Raw genomic sequence first — 16,089 nt, forward strand, 5'->3', positions numbered from 1 at the left:
CATATATATGAACGTAAGTTCGGCCAGACCGAATCTTATGTACCTTCCACCATTGACTACGTAGAAAGTTCTACTAAAGACTAGCAAATTTCAAGCGGATCGGATGAATTTTTCTCCTCCATGAGACTCCAGAAGTCGAATTTGGGCCTATTTATAATTGTGGACCGATATGGACCAATTTTTGCATAGTTAGTAGAAAACATATACTAACATCAGGTACCAAATTTCAGTATCTCCTGGGTTGTTATCGCAGTAATCATCCAAACCACCATCTCATGGATGCACAACCACCACCCAGGAACGTAAGGGTTGATATACATAATCTAGAGCGCGAGATCCAGCGCTACAAAAGAGAACCTCTAGATCAAGCAGCGTACCAGGCAGGTTTGAACAGGATTCATGAGGATACCTCAATTCCTATTTATCAGTGATTGATAGCAGCGTAGCTGACGTATGTCCAATTTGCAACCAAGGGCCACACGACACGCGTTATCTTTTCTCTTGCCCAGCTAAACCAACCCGACTTACCGCCAGGTCACTCTGGACGCACCCCACCTTAGTCGCAGAGTTCCTCGATCTGGCCACAAGCTGAAGTACCAAAGCGTATAACATAAAAATGGATGAAATCACAATAAACTGTTACAACAACAACAACCAAATTTCAAACGATTAGATGATATTTGCTTTTCCAGGAGGATCAAGAAGTAAAATCTAGGGATAGATATATATGGAGGCTTATATAATTATGGCCCAATTTTTGCACGGTGGTTAGATGCCATTTATTGAGATCACATACCAAATTTTAACCGGATCGGAGGAAATTTGGCCCTCCAGAAAGCTCCGGAAATCAAATCTGGGGACCGGTTTATATGAGGGCTATATATAATTAGGAATCGATACGGACCAGTTATTGCATGGTGCATAGAGGCCATATACTAACACCACATACCAAATTTCAAACGGATCAGATGAAATGTGCACCTCCAGGAAGCTTCGAAAAAGAAATCTGGGGATCGGTTTATATATAATTATGGATCGAAATGAATCAATTTTTGCAAGAGGGTCCGCAAGCCAATTCTGAGGCTATATATATTACATATTTATAGACCGATAGGGACACATTTTTGGATGAAACACTTAATATATAAATACCCACCTTTGAGGTGGGTATTAAGTTCGAGTTTAGCCGCTAAAATCGACATTTTTCCACGATTACTTTTCTTTAATAATCCATTTTAAAGAATAAAAACTTTGTGAAAATTTGCTTTGAGCTATTTCCCATCAAGTTATATATAGAAAACTGCAACAAATATGTAAAATTTTATGCCTTTTTTACTGATTTAGTTTTCACTTTAGTGAAAAAAATGACGATTTTAGCGGCTAAACTCGAACTTAATACCCACCTAAGGCATAAACATATCTCATTATTATTTATTCTCTAGTAATATAATACAACTTCTTTTTTAAACATTTATAATCATTTATTGGATTTTTAGGTTTTGTTTAGTATATTTATTTTTGTTTGTTTGTTTATGCAGTATTACAACTTACACATTAATAATTATGGATATTAATAAATGTCATTGTTGAGTTAATGAATTTTTTTATGTGTTTTTTCATTGACGTGTGTGAAATGTTCGTTCTTGTTTACAAGTCTAGATTTCTCTTCGCGATGTTTATTTGCTTTTACTAAAAACTAAATGTAGTAAAAAAAATTATGGACAAGAATATTGCAAAGAATATGTGTATATGATTAATTAAAAGGGAATATGAAAGGAGAGGGAAATTAATAGATATTACATACTAGAAAAATGATTTAAGATAACTTCCTTATATAAGCTTTATAAATTTATAAAAATTGTATAAAAAGATCAAACAGTCATTATTTAAAACAAACATGTTAACCAAATTAAGAAGCTATTACTAGATACAAAGAAAATAAGTTTATATTCAGTGTTAAAAATTAAGTTTTTCCTTTCAGGCAAAATCTTTATAATAAAAAATCTATATTCAAAATGGGATTTTTTCTCTTGTAATATTTTATTTAAAAAAAAAAATACATTCAAATTTGCATGGGCTTTTCTAAAGGTTTTGTAAACCAATCTTCGTTTAGTTTGTAATAACCTTTCTTTTAATATTTACTTTAAATAAGGCAAAAATTTATTTGCGTTTATAGAATAGAGAAAAGATCTTATTTATTTTAATACCGAAACAGTATAATTTTTTTTTTTGTAAAATTAATTTTGCAGTGTTTCTTCTTGGGTCAGAAGTACCTTCGAGGTTTTACTTTTCAATATAAGTTTTAGCTAAAATTAAGAATAACTGTGTGCGCATTTCGAGATTAGTTCCAATATACGTTTCAATTCTACACACATATATTCATAAACGCTTTAAAAGTGTGGTGAATAATTATTGAACATTTTCTCCAATTCTAATCAGCTTTTCGGGGTTTACGTTTACGCACTTCCGCAGGACTTGGTTTATCTTCTGTTTCTTTTTTGCCTTCTGGCTTCTTTTCACTCTCAGGTTCCTCGGATTCACTTTGTTGCTTTTCGTCATCTAAACCAGTAATTAAAAAACCCATAGTAAGAGAATGCAAATCTAGGTTAGATCCCATAAAATATACTACTCTCTATATTTCATCATAATGTTTTAGGCATAATTTGGGTTTGAATATCACAGTGAAATAAACTTAGAAAGTATTTAAAAAATCGATTTTGAACTATAATAAAAGTATACTTTTAAAAATGAAATTTTGAGATTTAAAATTCTTTAGATCATTGAAATTCTACTCATACACAAACCCCATATTATCGTAGAGAAATGCAACTTTATAAATCAAAGTTTGTCACGAAATTCCCAAATATTATATTTCATCCATTATTTAAAACAAATGTCATTCATTAATACAAATAGAATGAATAAAAGATTGAGAACCAAGTGGTTATTTGAACTCGTGCCTGCTAAATGTTATTTATTGTTATCTTTATCTGTATTATTTACCTTCTTCCTCTTCCTCATCTTCTTCTTCCTCTTCATCATTTTCATTGTCTTCATCATCCTCTTGTTCATCAACATCTTCGGGGGCATCGTCTTCAATTTCATCATTGACATCTTCAATGCCGTTTTGATTTTGTCCATTTTCTTTTGACTCAGAGAAGCTTTGACGCTGATGTTTCTTTGGTGGGTATAGGAAATCAACTACACAAACCAACATTAGACCTAGGGCAGCACCGACAAAGATAGTGCCAATGGCAAACAGAGCATAGGAGCCCCATGTAGGTAAACCATATTCTTCTTGAAGGCGACCATTGAAATCCTTAAATGAATTTTGGATATGCTAGTTATTAGTATCCAGATATGTTAAGAACATAAAACACACAAAACACAAGACATGATGATGTTAATGAATAAAATACTTAGCTAATGACATGAGAATCTAGACATTAGTTATGATATATTTAAAAATGGATTATAAAAAATAATGGGTGAAAATATAAAATCACTATAATACCTTTAAGGTATGGGATAGTTTGAAGAAATATGATAAAACAGACATGTGTATGGTATCAGGTTTCTTCCATGCTGATATAGGTTCCAATTTAGACCATTGTTTCTGTTTTACAAAGAACATTAAAGCATCGCCATCGCGGGATCCTTTATATTGACGGAATTCTCCTTCTTTAACGCTATTTGGGCAATAATAGATACATTTACTATAATGAAGTGTAAGAGTTTCTATTTACTTACTGGTAGATTGTGGGTAATGCTGTTACAAAAAATCTTCCACTTAACGAAGGCGATGTGGTAACATCGATTTTTGCTACTTTCACATTGATTTCGGAAGCAGTTGAAGCAAATCTTTCCCATGTAGGAGCCAAATTTTTACAAGCAGGGCACCATGGAGCATAGCTAAAAGATTTAAAAACAAAAATTCAATATCGTTTGAAATTTTTATACCCTCCAACATAGGATATTAACTTTGTCATTCCGTTTGTAACACATCGAAATATTGCTCTAAGACCCCATGAAGTATATATATTCTGGGTCGTGGTTAAATTCTTAGTCGATCTAAGCATGTCCATCCGCCCGTCTGTTGAAATCACGCTAACTTCCGAACGAAATAAGCTATCGACTTGAATCTTGGCACAAGTAGTTGTTAGTGATGTAGGTCGGATGGTATTGCAAATGGTCCATATCGGTCCACTTTTACGTATAGCCCCCATATAAACGGACATCCAAATTTGGCTTGATGATCCTCTAAGAGAAGCAAATTTCATCCGATACGGCTGAAATTTGGTACATGGTGTTAGTATATGGTCTCTAACAACCTGGCAAAAATTGGTCCACATCGGTCCATAATTATATATAGGCCCCATATAAACCGACCCCCAGATTTGGCCCCAGAGCCCCTTGGAAGAGCAAAATTCATCCTATTTGGTTGAAATTTGGTATATGATGTTAGTATATGGTATCCAACAACCATACAGGAATTGGTTCATATCAGTCCATAATTATATATAGCCCCCATACAAACCGATCCCCAGATTTGACACCCAGGGCCCTTTTGGAGAAGCAAAATTTATCCGATCTGGTTGAAATTTAGTACGTGGTGGTAGTATATGATATTTAACAATCATGCCAAAAGTGGTCCATATCAGTCCATAACCATATATAGCCCCCATATAAACCGATCCCGAGATTTGGTTTTGAAGCCTCTTTGAGGAGCAAATTTCATCCGAGTCAGTTGAAATTTGGTACATTGTGCTAGAATATGGCCGCTAACAACCATGCCTAACTAGGTCCATATCGGTCTATAGTTATATATAGCCCTCAGATAAATCGATCCCCAATCACACAAAAATTGGCCTATACCAGGTTCATAATTATATATAGCTCCCATATAAGCGACCCCAATATTTCAATTCAGGCTCTCTACATATCGTGCAAAAAGTTCATATCGATTCGTAATTATTTGTAGACTTACCTATACATAACATTTTTGTCTGATATATACCATGTATGGACTAACTCACAATTTAGAAAACTGTATTAAGAAGTTTTAGGATGCCACAACCCAAGTAATTCGATTGTGGATAACAGTTTTTCGTAGAAGATAAGATTCTGCCTGGCCGAACTTACGGCCGTATATATTTGTTATTTTTTCTACTTTTCCAATTGACGAGAGAGTGATTCGGTAAGAAAAAGGGAATTAAAAGTTCTTCAGAACCCATTCGGTATAACCGTGTTCAATGGTCTAAGGGAGGATAATGAACTAAATATTGAGAGAAGTTTTACAGTGATTCTAATAATATAAATTCATATTTACATTTCTTTGTAAATATTGAATTATTGAAATAAATAAATAAAAAATAAAAAAAATTGAAAGTAATTTTTCTCCTCTCTCCCCAATGACATACATATCCAATCATTTCTTGTTAAATAGTTCAAGATGTTATTCTTGACTAAAGTACGATTGAATTCAAATGGGTAAAATTTGCAGTAGAATTTTTAATACCCCCAGGAGATTGCAATATTTGACTTCGCACAACTTTTGCGTAGTTGTGCAAAATTGTAGACCTCCCTGGCTTTTAATTTAAGCTATTTAAGCCCATGAAGTTGGCAACTCTAAACGTGATCTCGCTACTTTGGCAATCACATGCCTTACTATTGTTTGATTATTCATTTACAAATTAATTTTCACAATTAGTAATAATTCTTAATACACTTTTCTTACAATTCAACCATCCATTCTCCTTCCAACATAAGACGCCAATTATCTTCATTTAAATCAATTAAATGATTTGTTTTCTGCACCGTCTGCTCTCCTCCTGCAAATCCTAGAACCAGAACTATGGACAAAAACGCCCAACAGCGGCTATTGATGACTGTAAACTTTTGCATTTTTTTCTCGTTTGGATTCGCAGAGAATATACAATTCTTATAGTCTATTCGAATCCCGTAGTATTTTAATGCGACAATATATTGTAATTTTATCAAAGCCGGCTTATTTTTCACACCAATAAAGAAAATTAAATGTGACGTTGTTAATATGACGAAACGAAATACTGCGTCAAATCGATTAGGATATTACATTCGATTTTCAGATATCCTATGGGATTCTAGCGATAACGATAAATTCGTTAGCTGGGTGACACATAATCAATTATATGTCTATAAAAAGAGTTTGTTGGGGCCTGTTGTTTCCTATTGCTATTTTCCCATGTTCTGGTTCGAAAACATAAGATTTTCAACTATCAATAACCTCTGAACCATTTAATATTTTGACAATAAATTTCTTCCGTTTAATTCCCTTATCAATAAGAACAGTATGTAAAAATTTCATATATATCGTATATATTATATATCATTGTGGTTCGGAAACTAGCGATTGGGGAATATTTTACATTTTGCGATTTTGTAAATCAGAACAGGGGGGATTATTTTACTTGTTTCTTATTTTACTTGCAATATAGAATGTAAAAAATAGGTAATAAAATAAAATTGTAATTAAGATGGTTTATTAAAATATTTCATGGTTCTAACATACCTCTAGATTGCAAGACAATCGGTTAGGAATACAAAACGGGAGATCGGTCTATATGGGGCTTTACCAAATTGTAGACCTAATATACCTCTAGATTTCGATTTCTAGGCAAATCAGAAAAGCTGTCAGATCAGGAGATCGGTTCAATTACCAAATAAAAACATTAGAGCCAAACCTTGGACCGATACAGACCATACTCAACACATTCTAGAAGCCCAAGAAGTGAAATCGGGAGGCTATACAAAAACATGAATCGATACACATCACATTCGGCACACCTATTTGTGGACCTAAAGTACCTCTAGCTTTCCAATTTTAGGCAAATGGATAAAAAAATGCGATGTTTCCATGTTTAAGACCCCCAAATCGTAGACTCGGATTATACGGGGGCTATATCTTCGGACTAGATCTTCTGGCAGGCAAAGAACGAATCTGTGCCAAAATTCAGGACGAAGGCAAGGATAACTTGGTTATATCGTCGAAGAATTCTTACTGGCAAAGAGTTTATACAATTTAGATAGTCAAAAAAAGATATTTCGATGAGTTACAAGCGGAATGGCAAACGTATTATACTCCCACACTTCTATATTCTATTGCCCATATGTAAAAAAATTTATTGACAGTTTATCGAAGGAATTTATATGGTAAAAGTAGGCTTGAAGTTTTCTTTAACTTTTTTGCATATGAGGGTATAATAATAATTTCAATATGGCGGAATGAAATGAAATTATATATTTTTCACACTTCCTGCCTCCATCAAGTATGAAAACGCCGTCTACCAGACGCCCTTATATCAGTATCAAAAGGCAAATTCTAAGTCTATAGGTGAGTACTATGTTCGGGTTTTTCACCAAAACACTAAAAAAAAATTACAAAAATATGTATGAAGACTATTATATTTTGATCAAGTCTTACCAAATAATTGAAGGAAAAGATCCAAGGAATTGATTGCAAATAATTTTATATTTTTATATTAATTAATCAAAAAAAGTAACCGTGAAAACAAGCTGGTTTTCAGCTTGAAAACTGAACGTAGTACTCAGCTTATGGCAGAACATTTTTCCCAAATATTTTTCCAAACATACTGACTCGATTAAGGATTAAAACTTTGTCTACCAGACACTTGTGTCAGTATCAATAGGTAAATTCTAAGTCATTTCCATTTTTCAATCAAATTTTAAAATGCAAAGAGGTCTAATAACATTATTATTATGAAATCTTATACATATAAATTTGAAATGTTCTTAAAATTGTATGTAAAGGACTCAACTTATTTTGTTTTTTTTATCACAATAAGTGTTGCCCTGTTTTTGTTTTGATATACTGGTTACTTTAAGGACGTCACTATCCGATGTAGTCTATTCAGGTAATTGAATACATATATTAACCGATTATCGATCACAATCGATACACTACACTTTAATTGTAACGAGTACTCAAAAAATTAGTCAGTAACGAGTACATGTAATCAAATACTCCCTACTTTCCCAACACTATCTAAACTAGTATAGAGAGAAATTTCTTTTTCAATTAATTTTCAATACTCAAAAATTTTCAACGTCGTCGCCGCCTGGATCGTGGAAATATTTTAATTAAATAGGCCGTGAAGGCATTAAGCAAAGAAAACGGGAGAAACTGATATCAATAAACAAATAAAACAATCAATGTAAGCATTATCAAAAAGAAAACTATTAAGGAAATGAACTCAAAGACCTACGCGTTTGGCATTACAGATTAGAGAAAAGAATTAAATATGTGTCACGTTTGTGATTTTTCTTTTGTAAAAACCATAAGAAGTTGTCGTGTCATGATGGAATAAAAAACAAAATATTAAATATTATAAAAAATGTTATTAGAAATATCCATGTGATAAATGTGTCGGTTACATAAATGCCCCAAGGAATGACGGCAGCAAGCAAGCAGCCGGCTTGATGACGCCAGCAGAAGAACCTGGAAAACTAGTTATATTCCGAAATATAAAGAAAAAGACTAAAATATTTGTACAAAATACATTTGTAGCTTAAAACGATAATATTCGGTTCGTATAATACCAGGTCGTTCGATTGCTATAGCTGCAATTCGTTCGTTACAAAGAGTCTATTTATTTGTCATTCTGGCTGCTCTACAATGAAGACAATTGGAACTTAACCTCCCCCTTATGATACGGTTAACGCAGCGGTGTTTTGTCGTGTATGATCGTCGTGAATCGTGTGTGGTTAGAAGGTGGTTATTTCCAAAAGATATATACTTTTTTCTAACAACTACTGTATTATAAACAGATTTATTATTTTTATGGTTACATTGTTGATAATTTTATGACTGTAACAGCCTAATTAGATTTAGAGCTATTTTGAATAGTGACCATCATGCTCGACTTATCTACGGATAGAAATTGAAACGAGCTTTGTCTTTGCAAGTCACTGATGACAATAGCGTATTGCAAGTGAGGAAGTCTTTTCACGTTTCACCTAGTTCACATATTGTTCTAGCTATGCTAAATTGGCATTTGTTAATGCACTAAGGTGGTGCTTACCCATGAATTGTCCTTACACTCGTATAAGTGGAGCTCGTTGTATTTTTATCTGAGACAACCGATAACCTTCACCACAGATGCCATTGATACCAATGAAATTCTTAGCCGTCATGTTTAAAAGCTGATTTCCAGATATAAATCCTAGAATGCCAGGGAGCCTCGGTAGTTCCAAGGTTTTAGCCATACATGTCCTATCGACATACTCTACCTATCCAGCAGCCACCCTATAGGAGTTTTCCAATAGCGTTTTCTGATTCTACATCGTATAGCTTTATTATTGAGACAGCACTAGTGCAGCATCATGCAATAGCCTTGGTTGTGACCATACCAAGCAAATATTTAACCAAAATGAGTGTCAAACTTCTTTCATTGAGCATTTTTCTAAAAAATGTATAACTTTTTTTTTTAATATGACTACCATGATGTTACATATCGAATATGGACTACGTATGTTCGAATTTGTTTTGATTTCTATCAAAAATTTGCCCTATGTGACCGTACCATTATATTTATCTGCAATTCAAATGCTGTTGGCATGCGGCTTTATATTATCACAAATTGTCACCTTGACGTGACCCCGTCAATATTGCAGTAATTTGGTGACGGTATGGTGACACCATAGTATCTTCCTTTCAGCTTTGTGTCCGTCCATTGGTCCTTCAATTTTTTCAGTGAAATCTTAGGGTAAATATAACCTTTTTACGGGGCCCTAGTGCCATATGTTATGGTGGCAGCCCGTTTTATTTAAGGCCCATTTAAACTACTCAGCCCATTGTGATCAAGTAAAATTGTCTTTGAGTCATGATGGTTAAGTTGGGTATCGTGGCAGACCGTTATTTAAGACTCACCTAAAAAATTGAGCCCATTGTGATACCACAGTGGTGAACTTCTCTTTTGCCACTGATTTCTGCCCGATTCCATGTTGAAGTCAATGACAAGGGACCTCCCTTGTTATAGCCGACCACTTAGAGAAGCATTCCAATACTCTGAAATGTCATCAGCATTACAGAGAGGGGATAGTCCACCTCTGAAAAACTGTTTGGTGTTTTGTCGAAATTGGGATTGAATTCATGATCCTTTGTATGCCAGGCGGGCATGCTAACCATTACAAATTCTCCAATAGTCTCAAAAGCAGTGGTGGTTCACTATTACTCAAATCTTTTCAACCAGATGGGTATAATGAATAAATCTCAAGGCGTTGTTGTTGTTGTTGTTGTAACAGGCGTATTGAAGTGTCTTGTAGTGTACTGAACATCCGGTAAATGGATACACCTGGCCTAACCGGTCTTGATAACATTGGCTTAGGTAATTTATGTTGGCTTGGAAGTAATGAATACGGTGGCTCTAATTGTTACGTCCAATCATTTTTGTCGTGTTTTCAAAATTTTATTGATCCGCTGAAAAATTTGGCTCTAACCCTGTTAGGGAATCCCACCAAAAGCTAAAAACAGAGCCTGTTCCGATAATGATATCTTGGAAACTTTGAAATGCCCTCAGATGTTTGTATACATGAACAATCCAATGTATTTGTTGAAGACGGTCCATTTTGTTCAATTAATGTATGTACCACTTTTAGAGGTTACGAAACGAGATGGCCGTCTTTTTTTAGTAGAAAGGTTTAGTTCACTTAGAAGATTAATTAATGGGACTTAATATTGACAATATTGAACACAGATAGACGCAATTTTTTTGTCGTGGAAAATAAAAGTTTTATTTAATTAATAAATCGTAATGGTATCTTTGATCCAGGCAATTCTGCTGCAAATATTGCAAAGTATATACGAAACTCTACCTCACACGACATAAAGTGAGACGTAGCTGAAGTAGAAATACCCTCATTAAACCATCTTCAAAAGGTTGCCAACTATAACCACCAATCTTCAGATATTGTAATTCCCGACCGGCCAGAAAAATTAAACAAATTACAAATCGCTGACCAGAATAGGTTTGGCATTGTGACAGTGTTAGCGGACGTCATTATTGAAAGTAGTGGAATCAGGGTCGTACTAAAAATATAAGTGTTGCCAGTCCACAGACCAATCTGGTGTGGTGTTCAGTCACACTTATTTTTCTGGTGATTGCAGTAACTTTGTCAGGACGATACCACAATGGTATTCGCTTAAATTCAAAGAAAAGCTTTTTATCTAGTTGTTATTTGACGCAGACGAAAGATTTTCTTAAATACAAAGAAGACAATTTTTTTAAAATGAGTCGCAATATTTGATACCAATCGCACGACGGTAAAATGTAATTTTATAACTATAGCTGAGTACTGTTTTCAAGCTGAAAACCAGCTTGTTTTCACGGTTACTTTTTTAATTAATTAATTTAGAAATATAAATAGCGATATGTTTAAATATATAACAATAAATTTTAAACAAAATAGAAATTATTCAACAAGCCTTTTAACCTCACAATAAGCGTATCGTATAGCCGTGAATCGAATACGAAAGAATCGACCCTACCTAGTGAGTAGTAATCGGAATCTTTATACGTAAAATTTGCGCATCCCAACACTATAATCGTATATTTCACATTGATCGGTTTTGTGAAATGATTATACACGCGATGTTCCACACGGTTTAGAAGTGGACTATGTTTAATAAACGGACACTATCCTTAGAGACAATGAATGGACAATGAAAATGTTCGAAAATATTAAAAATTTCAAACTTACAAATCATTGGCTTTAATATAAAAATTTAACATGAATATCTTTGTATAAAATAAATCAAAATCACCAGAAAAAGTGTTATGGTATTAAAAACCCAAATATTTTGTAAAATAAAACCACAATTCATACTTCTATAAATTGGTTCAATAACGATAGAAGTCCCCCCAAGAAAAGTGAAAGCATTAATGAGTTTTAAGAAAAAGAATAAATCAAAATATTGTTATAAAGAATGCAAGAATCAAGTTATTTAAAAAAATATATAGAAACCTCAAAAGTAACACATTTTAATATTCTATCTAATTTGTGATCTGTATATTTTTGCAGCTTTCCCTAAAAAAAATAATAATTCGTTTACATTTGAAAAAAGTGCAAATTTTTGAAAATAATTCGAGCGTATATTTTGTTTATATTGCTGAATTTCAATTCCCATTTATTTTCGTGTTATAAAGAAAAGTCTCGCTTGTTTTTGCAAACCAAAATATACTAACATTAGCGAACGTGTGTAGTCGTCAATTGTCGCCTATATCATAGGTTGAACTCGCGCGACGAGCGATCGTACGAACAATGTCGTCGTCAAGTTCGCGCCGCCGCATGGAAATGAATTCAAAACTACACATGGATCGTCAGCCGATAGTGACCAGAATAAATGGTTTGTTTGTTTGTTGCTTTCTTGTTCTCATTCCATACTCTTGATGCTAACGATTTGCCATTTTTGTTTGTGTTTTCTTTTTTTCTTTTGGCTTTTTTCGCTTTTTCAGATCCTTCTTTGCCAGCAGGAAAGCGACGGGAAATAGATAATGTCATGAAGAAAGCTCGAGCTAATACAACTAACGAATATTGGGATAAAAAACTGTTGGAGGTCGAAGAAAAAGACCCTAATCGTTGGCGTCACACCGGTTACAAAAAGATGTACATACAAGGTGAAAGCAGTTCTGGTGAAAGTGATCGTGAAACTGGCAGTGCTATGGGTGGTGGAAATAATGGTACTGGTTATCGTGGTGGTTATAGTTCTTCGGGAGCTCCTCCTCCTATATCGGGTCGTTACCGATCCCGTTCGCGTTCTCGGTCACCACGTTCATGTAGTCGTTCGAATATCCGTAAGACTCCGCCCCAGTCGCCAATGCGTCGCCGTTCGCCTCAACCGCGTGAAAGGGATATTGATCGTATGAGCCGTCGTGGGATTTCTCCTCGATCCTCGATGGATCGTGACAGAGGACGTCCGCGTTCGCCACCTTATCGCGGTGGAGGTGGTCCGCCGCCTCGTTCGCCCTCCGACATGGGTAGTCGTCGTGCTATGGTTGGAAGACCGCGTTCTCCACCTGAGCCCCCTATGCGTCGTCGGAATTCGCGTTCGCCTATCGACAGACGTCGTGGATCGCCGCCTGGTATTAGTGCAAATAGTCGTCGTCGCACACCTCCACCCCCAATATTGGGACGCGGTAGTGACATGCCACCAAAATCAAGAGGACAAGTACCATTACCTCGATCAAAAAGACCACCATCGCCGCCTCCTCCTAGGGTAAAAAAAAAATTCACCATAATTCCAATTGTATTCTAATTTTGTCTAATTTCTTTTACTTTCCCATTTAGAACTCATGTCGTTCGCGTACCAATAGCTCGGTTAGTAGTTGTTCGGATGATTCGTGTTCGGTTTGTTCACCCAGTCATCGCCATAGATCTCGGTAAGTTTTGTATTAATAATTTATGTAGCGTAGACTATATACGACTCTTTTTTTTCCTTACCTATACAGCTCAATGGATATGCATCGTCCTCCACGTGGAGGTCCCCGTTCGCCGCCGCCAAAATCTTCATCATCGCGTTCAATGCAATATCATCGTGGAGCCGCTCCACCATCATCTTCATCATCCTCTACTGGGGCTCGTATGCCACCAGTTCGGCCAAGTTCTCCACCGGCACGCGGGGCCGACATGGATAAATATCAAAGATCCGAAATGAATGTGCGTCGCATTAGCCGTCAACGTAGCATAGAGGGCCATGCAAATGAGGGTCCAGTCAAAATAACACGACCCAGTCGTCATTCTCCACCTGAGGATCCGCGTTTGAAAAATCGTCCACCAGAGCCACCGGAGCCAACTCCTACACCAATTGTGCCACCCAAAAAGAAGAAAAAGGAAAAAGAGGTTAGTTATTGAAATAAAGGCTTTTAGTTAGTAATTTAATTGTTTTTGTTTAATTTTCAGTTACGTACTCGTATTAAAATCGAAGGCGAGAAACGCAAGAAACATTCTTCCTCGGAATCTGATGATTCGGGCGGTTCAGATTCAGATGAAACACCTTTGCCTACGTTTACGGCAACAACGCGTTTAACGTTATCGGAACGTTTCGGTAAGATGGCACAATGGTCCATTGATCGCAGCAATATGGAAAATATGCGAATTACTAAAGATTCCGCTGGTGGTGCCTTAAAAGTTATGATCGAAGAGGGTCTGGAATCTCCCCCGCGTCGTTATTCGTATTCCCCAGCACCAGTGGGTCACTTTCCGGAGGAACTCGCTACAACTGCACCGTCGGGCATGTTGTCCTGGGATGATGTTCGCGTACGTTACGATTACTATAAATCGCGTGGATATTTACGAGATTTGGATTTGAAGGTAAGTTGTGTTTGGCGGCTTATTTGTTAAATAAAAAAAATTATAAATGTTTTTTCTTTTAAAGGACTACATCAAATGGGAAGAATGGTGGTATAAATATCAAGAATGGCTTAAACAGGAACGTTACTATGAATACTGGGAACGCCAACAATTGGCCAGGCGAAGACGTAAAAAGTTACCCATTACACAAAGACTCAATTAGAGTTGTGTATAAGTGATCGACTACTTCTACTCTTAAATATAAATATCAAGTTCATTCAAGTATTCATGTTTATATCATATATCGCCAATAGTTCTTTTTTATCATCATAGTCATATGTAGTATATACTTACTTCTCATTTATGGACTTTATCGAAGAAGAAGCGGATTTTATTTTTTTTTCACTTATAAGGATTGTCGAGTCTGCTATAAAGCAGACGGCATTGTTTTCTGTACATTTTGAATGTATGAAACATAAAATATTGATTAATTAAATTTAGTTATTTTCTAGATATTAATATAGTTTTGATTGCAACACACACACACACATATGCATATATAGAACATAAATCGTTGATTTTTAAATCATGAAAATTTCTTTCATAGCCATAAGAAAATATTTTTTTAAATAATCTTCATTGTAAGTTGAAAAAAAAAAACAAAAATACATATATAAATATAAATCAAAATAATAAAGAAAAAATTATTATGAAATTTATGGAATTTATTAAATTTAAAATGTCAAGAAACCTAATTAGCCGACATATGAGAATGGAATTTCCTCAATCCATTTTTCCCGTAATTATTTTATTTTCATTAACTATGGAAGGTTCAAATGTATTGTTAAAGAGGGCTTCGTTTTGTGTATAGTCACTCTATTTTTGGTCAACTGAGATATTGACTCCTAGACTCCAACAACTTAAATAACGCCACTAAGGTCGGCACAAGGAGCCTCCTCTTGTTTACGGAGTGCAACAGAAATTTGATGTTCGATAAAAAATTGCAAAGAGCCGAAATGTTTTTTTTAATTTTAATGAAAACAACATTACATTTTTCAGTTTTATATACAGCTGCAGTCAATATAATAGCACCACGCATGCATTTGTTTTTACTTTGTTTGCATCGGTATAACTATTGGGCCGATTTAGCTTAAAACAAGATAATAAATTCTTTACTGTTTGTGGTGTAATATATTAAAAAAAATTGTTTGATTTTTTAAAAAAATTTATTCACTAGTCAGCATAAACAAAAAAACTTGGAAACTAGTCAGTCAAAATAATAGCACTTCAGTTCATTTTTAACAAAAAAATAGAGTCAGAGGCCAGGTAAGGCAAATCTGTGGTGCAATGGTTAGCACGCCCGCCTTGAATACACAAGGTTAGGTTAGGTTAGGTGGCAGCCCGATGTATCAGGCTCACTTAGACTATTCAGTCCATTGTGATAACACACTTTGGTGAACTTGCATACACAAGGTCGTGGGTTCGATTCCTGCTTCGACTGAACACCAAAAAATTTTTCAGCGGTGGATTATCCCACCTCAGTAATGCTGGTGACATTTCTGAGGGTATCAAAGCTTCTCTAAGTGGTTTCACTGCAATGTGGAACGCCGTTCGGACTCGGCTATAAAAAGGAGGTCCCTTGTCATTGAGCTTAACATGGAATCGGGCAGCACTCAGTGATAAGAGAGAAGTTCACCAATGTGGTATCACAATGGACTGAATATTCTAAGTGAGCCTGATACA

General features: G+C 35.1%; 2 protein-coding genes across 3 annotated transcripts; one reads left to right on the forward strand and one right to left on the reverse strand.

Annotated features, from left to right (window-relative positions):
- Positions 1-1,456: 1,456 nt before the first annotated feature.
- On the reverse strand, positions 1,457-6,083 carry LOC142238443 (thioredoxin-related transmembrane protein 1). Its single transcript, XM_075310082.1, has 5 exons — positions 5,738-6,083; positions 3,751-3,912; positions 3,515-3,689; positions 3,004-3,319; positions 1,457-2,559 (listed from the first exon to the last, which is right to left on the reverse strand). The coding sequence occupies exons 1-5, from the start codon at positions 5,902-5,904 to the stop codon at positions 2,432-2,434; spliced, it is 948 nt and encodes a 315-aa protein (XP_075166197.1). The 5' UTR covers positions 5,905-6,083; the 3' UTR covers positions 1,457-2,431.
- Positions 6,084-8,033: 1,950 nt separating this feature from the next.
- Positions 8,034-15,061, forward strand: LOC142237487 (uncharacterized). 2 transcript variants are annotated; one of them, XM_075308822.1, is made up of 7 exons: positions 8,034-8,213; positions 12,079-12,403; positions 12,513-13,273; positions 13,345-13,436; positions 13,506-13,896; positions 13,957-14,367; positions 14,432-15,061. In XM_075308822.1, exons 2-7 carry the CDS (start codon positions 12,319-12,321, stop codon positions 14,567-14,569), a joined length of 1,878 nt encoding a protein of 625 aa, XP_075164937.1. In that variant the 5' UTR covers positions 8,034-8,213; positions 12,079-12,318; the 3' UTR covers positions 14,570-15,061. The 2 variants fall into 2 exon arrangements, with proteins under 2 accessions (XP_075164937.1, XP_075164938.1); XM_075308823.1 differs by lacking the exon at positions 12,079-12,403.
- Positions 15,062-16,089: the final 1,028 nt, after the last annotated feature.

The sequence above is a fragment of the Haematobia irritans genome, chromosome 5 (assembly GCF_050003625.1).
Source record: "Haematobia irritans isolate KBUSLIRL chromosome 5, ASM5000362v1, whole genome shotgun sequence".
In the NCBI taxonomy this organism is placed as follows: Eukaryota; Metazoa; Arthropoda; class Insecta; order Diptera; family Muscidae; genus Haematobia; species Haematobia irritans.

Bases quoted from the DNA above. Each gene is read 5' to 3' on its own strand.
- LOC142238443 (XM_075310082.1), bottom strand. From the start codon at position 5,904: ATGCAAAAGTTTACAGTCATCAATAGCCGCTGTTGGGCGTTTTTGTCC. The intron at 3,320-3,514 runs GTATTATAGTGA...AATTCATTTAAG, and splicing joins AACTATCCCATACCTTAAAG to GATTTCAATGGTCGCCTTCA. The intron at 2,560-3,003 runs GTAAATAATACA...TTACTGGTTTAG, and splicing joins AGATGAGGAAGAGGAAGAAG to ATGACGAAAAGCAACAAAGT.
- LOC142237487 (XM_075308822.1), top strand. From the start codon at position 12,319: ATGTCGTCGTCAAGTTCGCGCCGCCGCATGGAAATGAATTCAAAACTA. The intron at 13,274-13,344 runs GTAAAAAAAAAA...TTTCCCATTTAG, and splicing joins CATCGCCGCCTCCTCCTAGG to AACTCATGTCGTTCGCGTAC. The intron at 13,897-13,956 runs GTTAGTTATTGA...TTTAATTTTCAG, and splicing joins AGAAGAAAAAGGAAAAAGAG to TTACGTACTCGTATTAAAAT.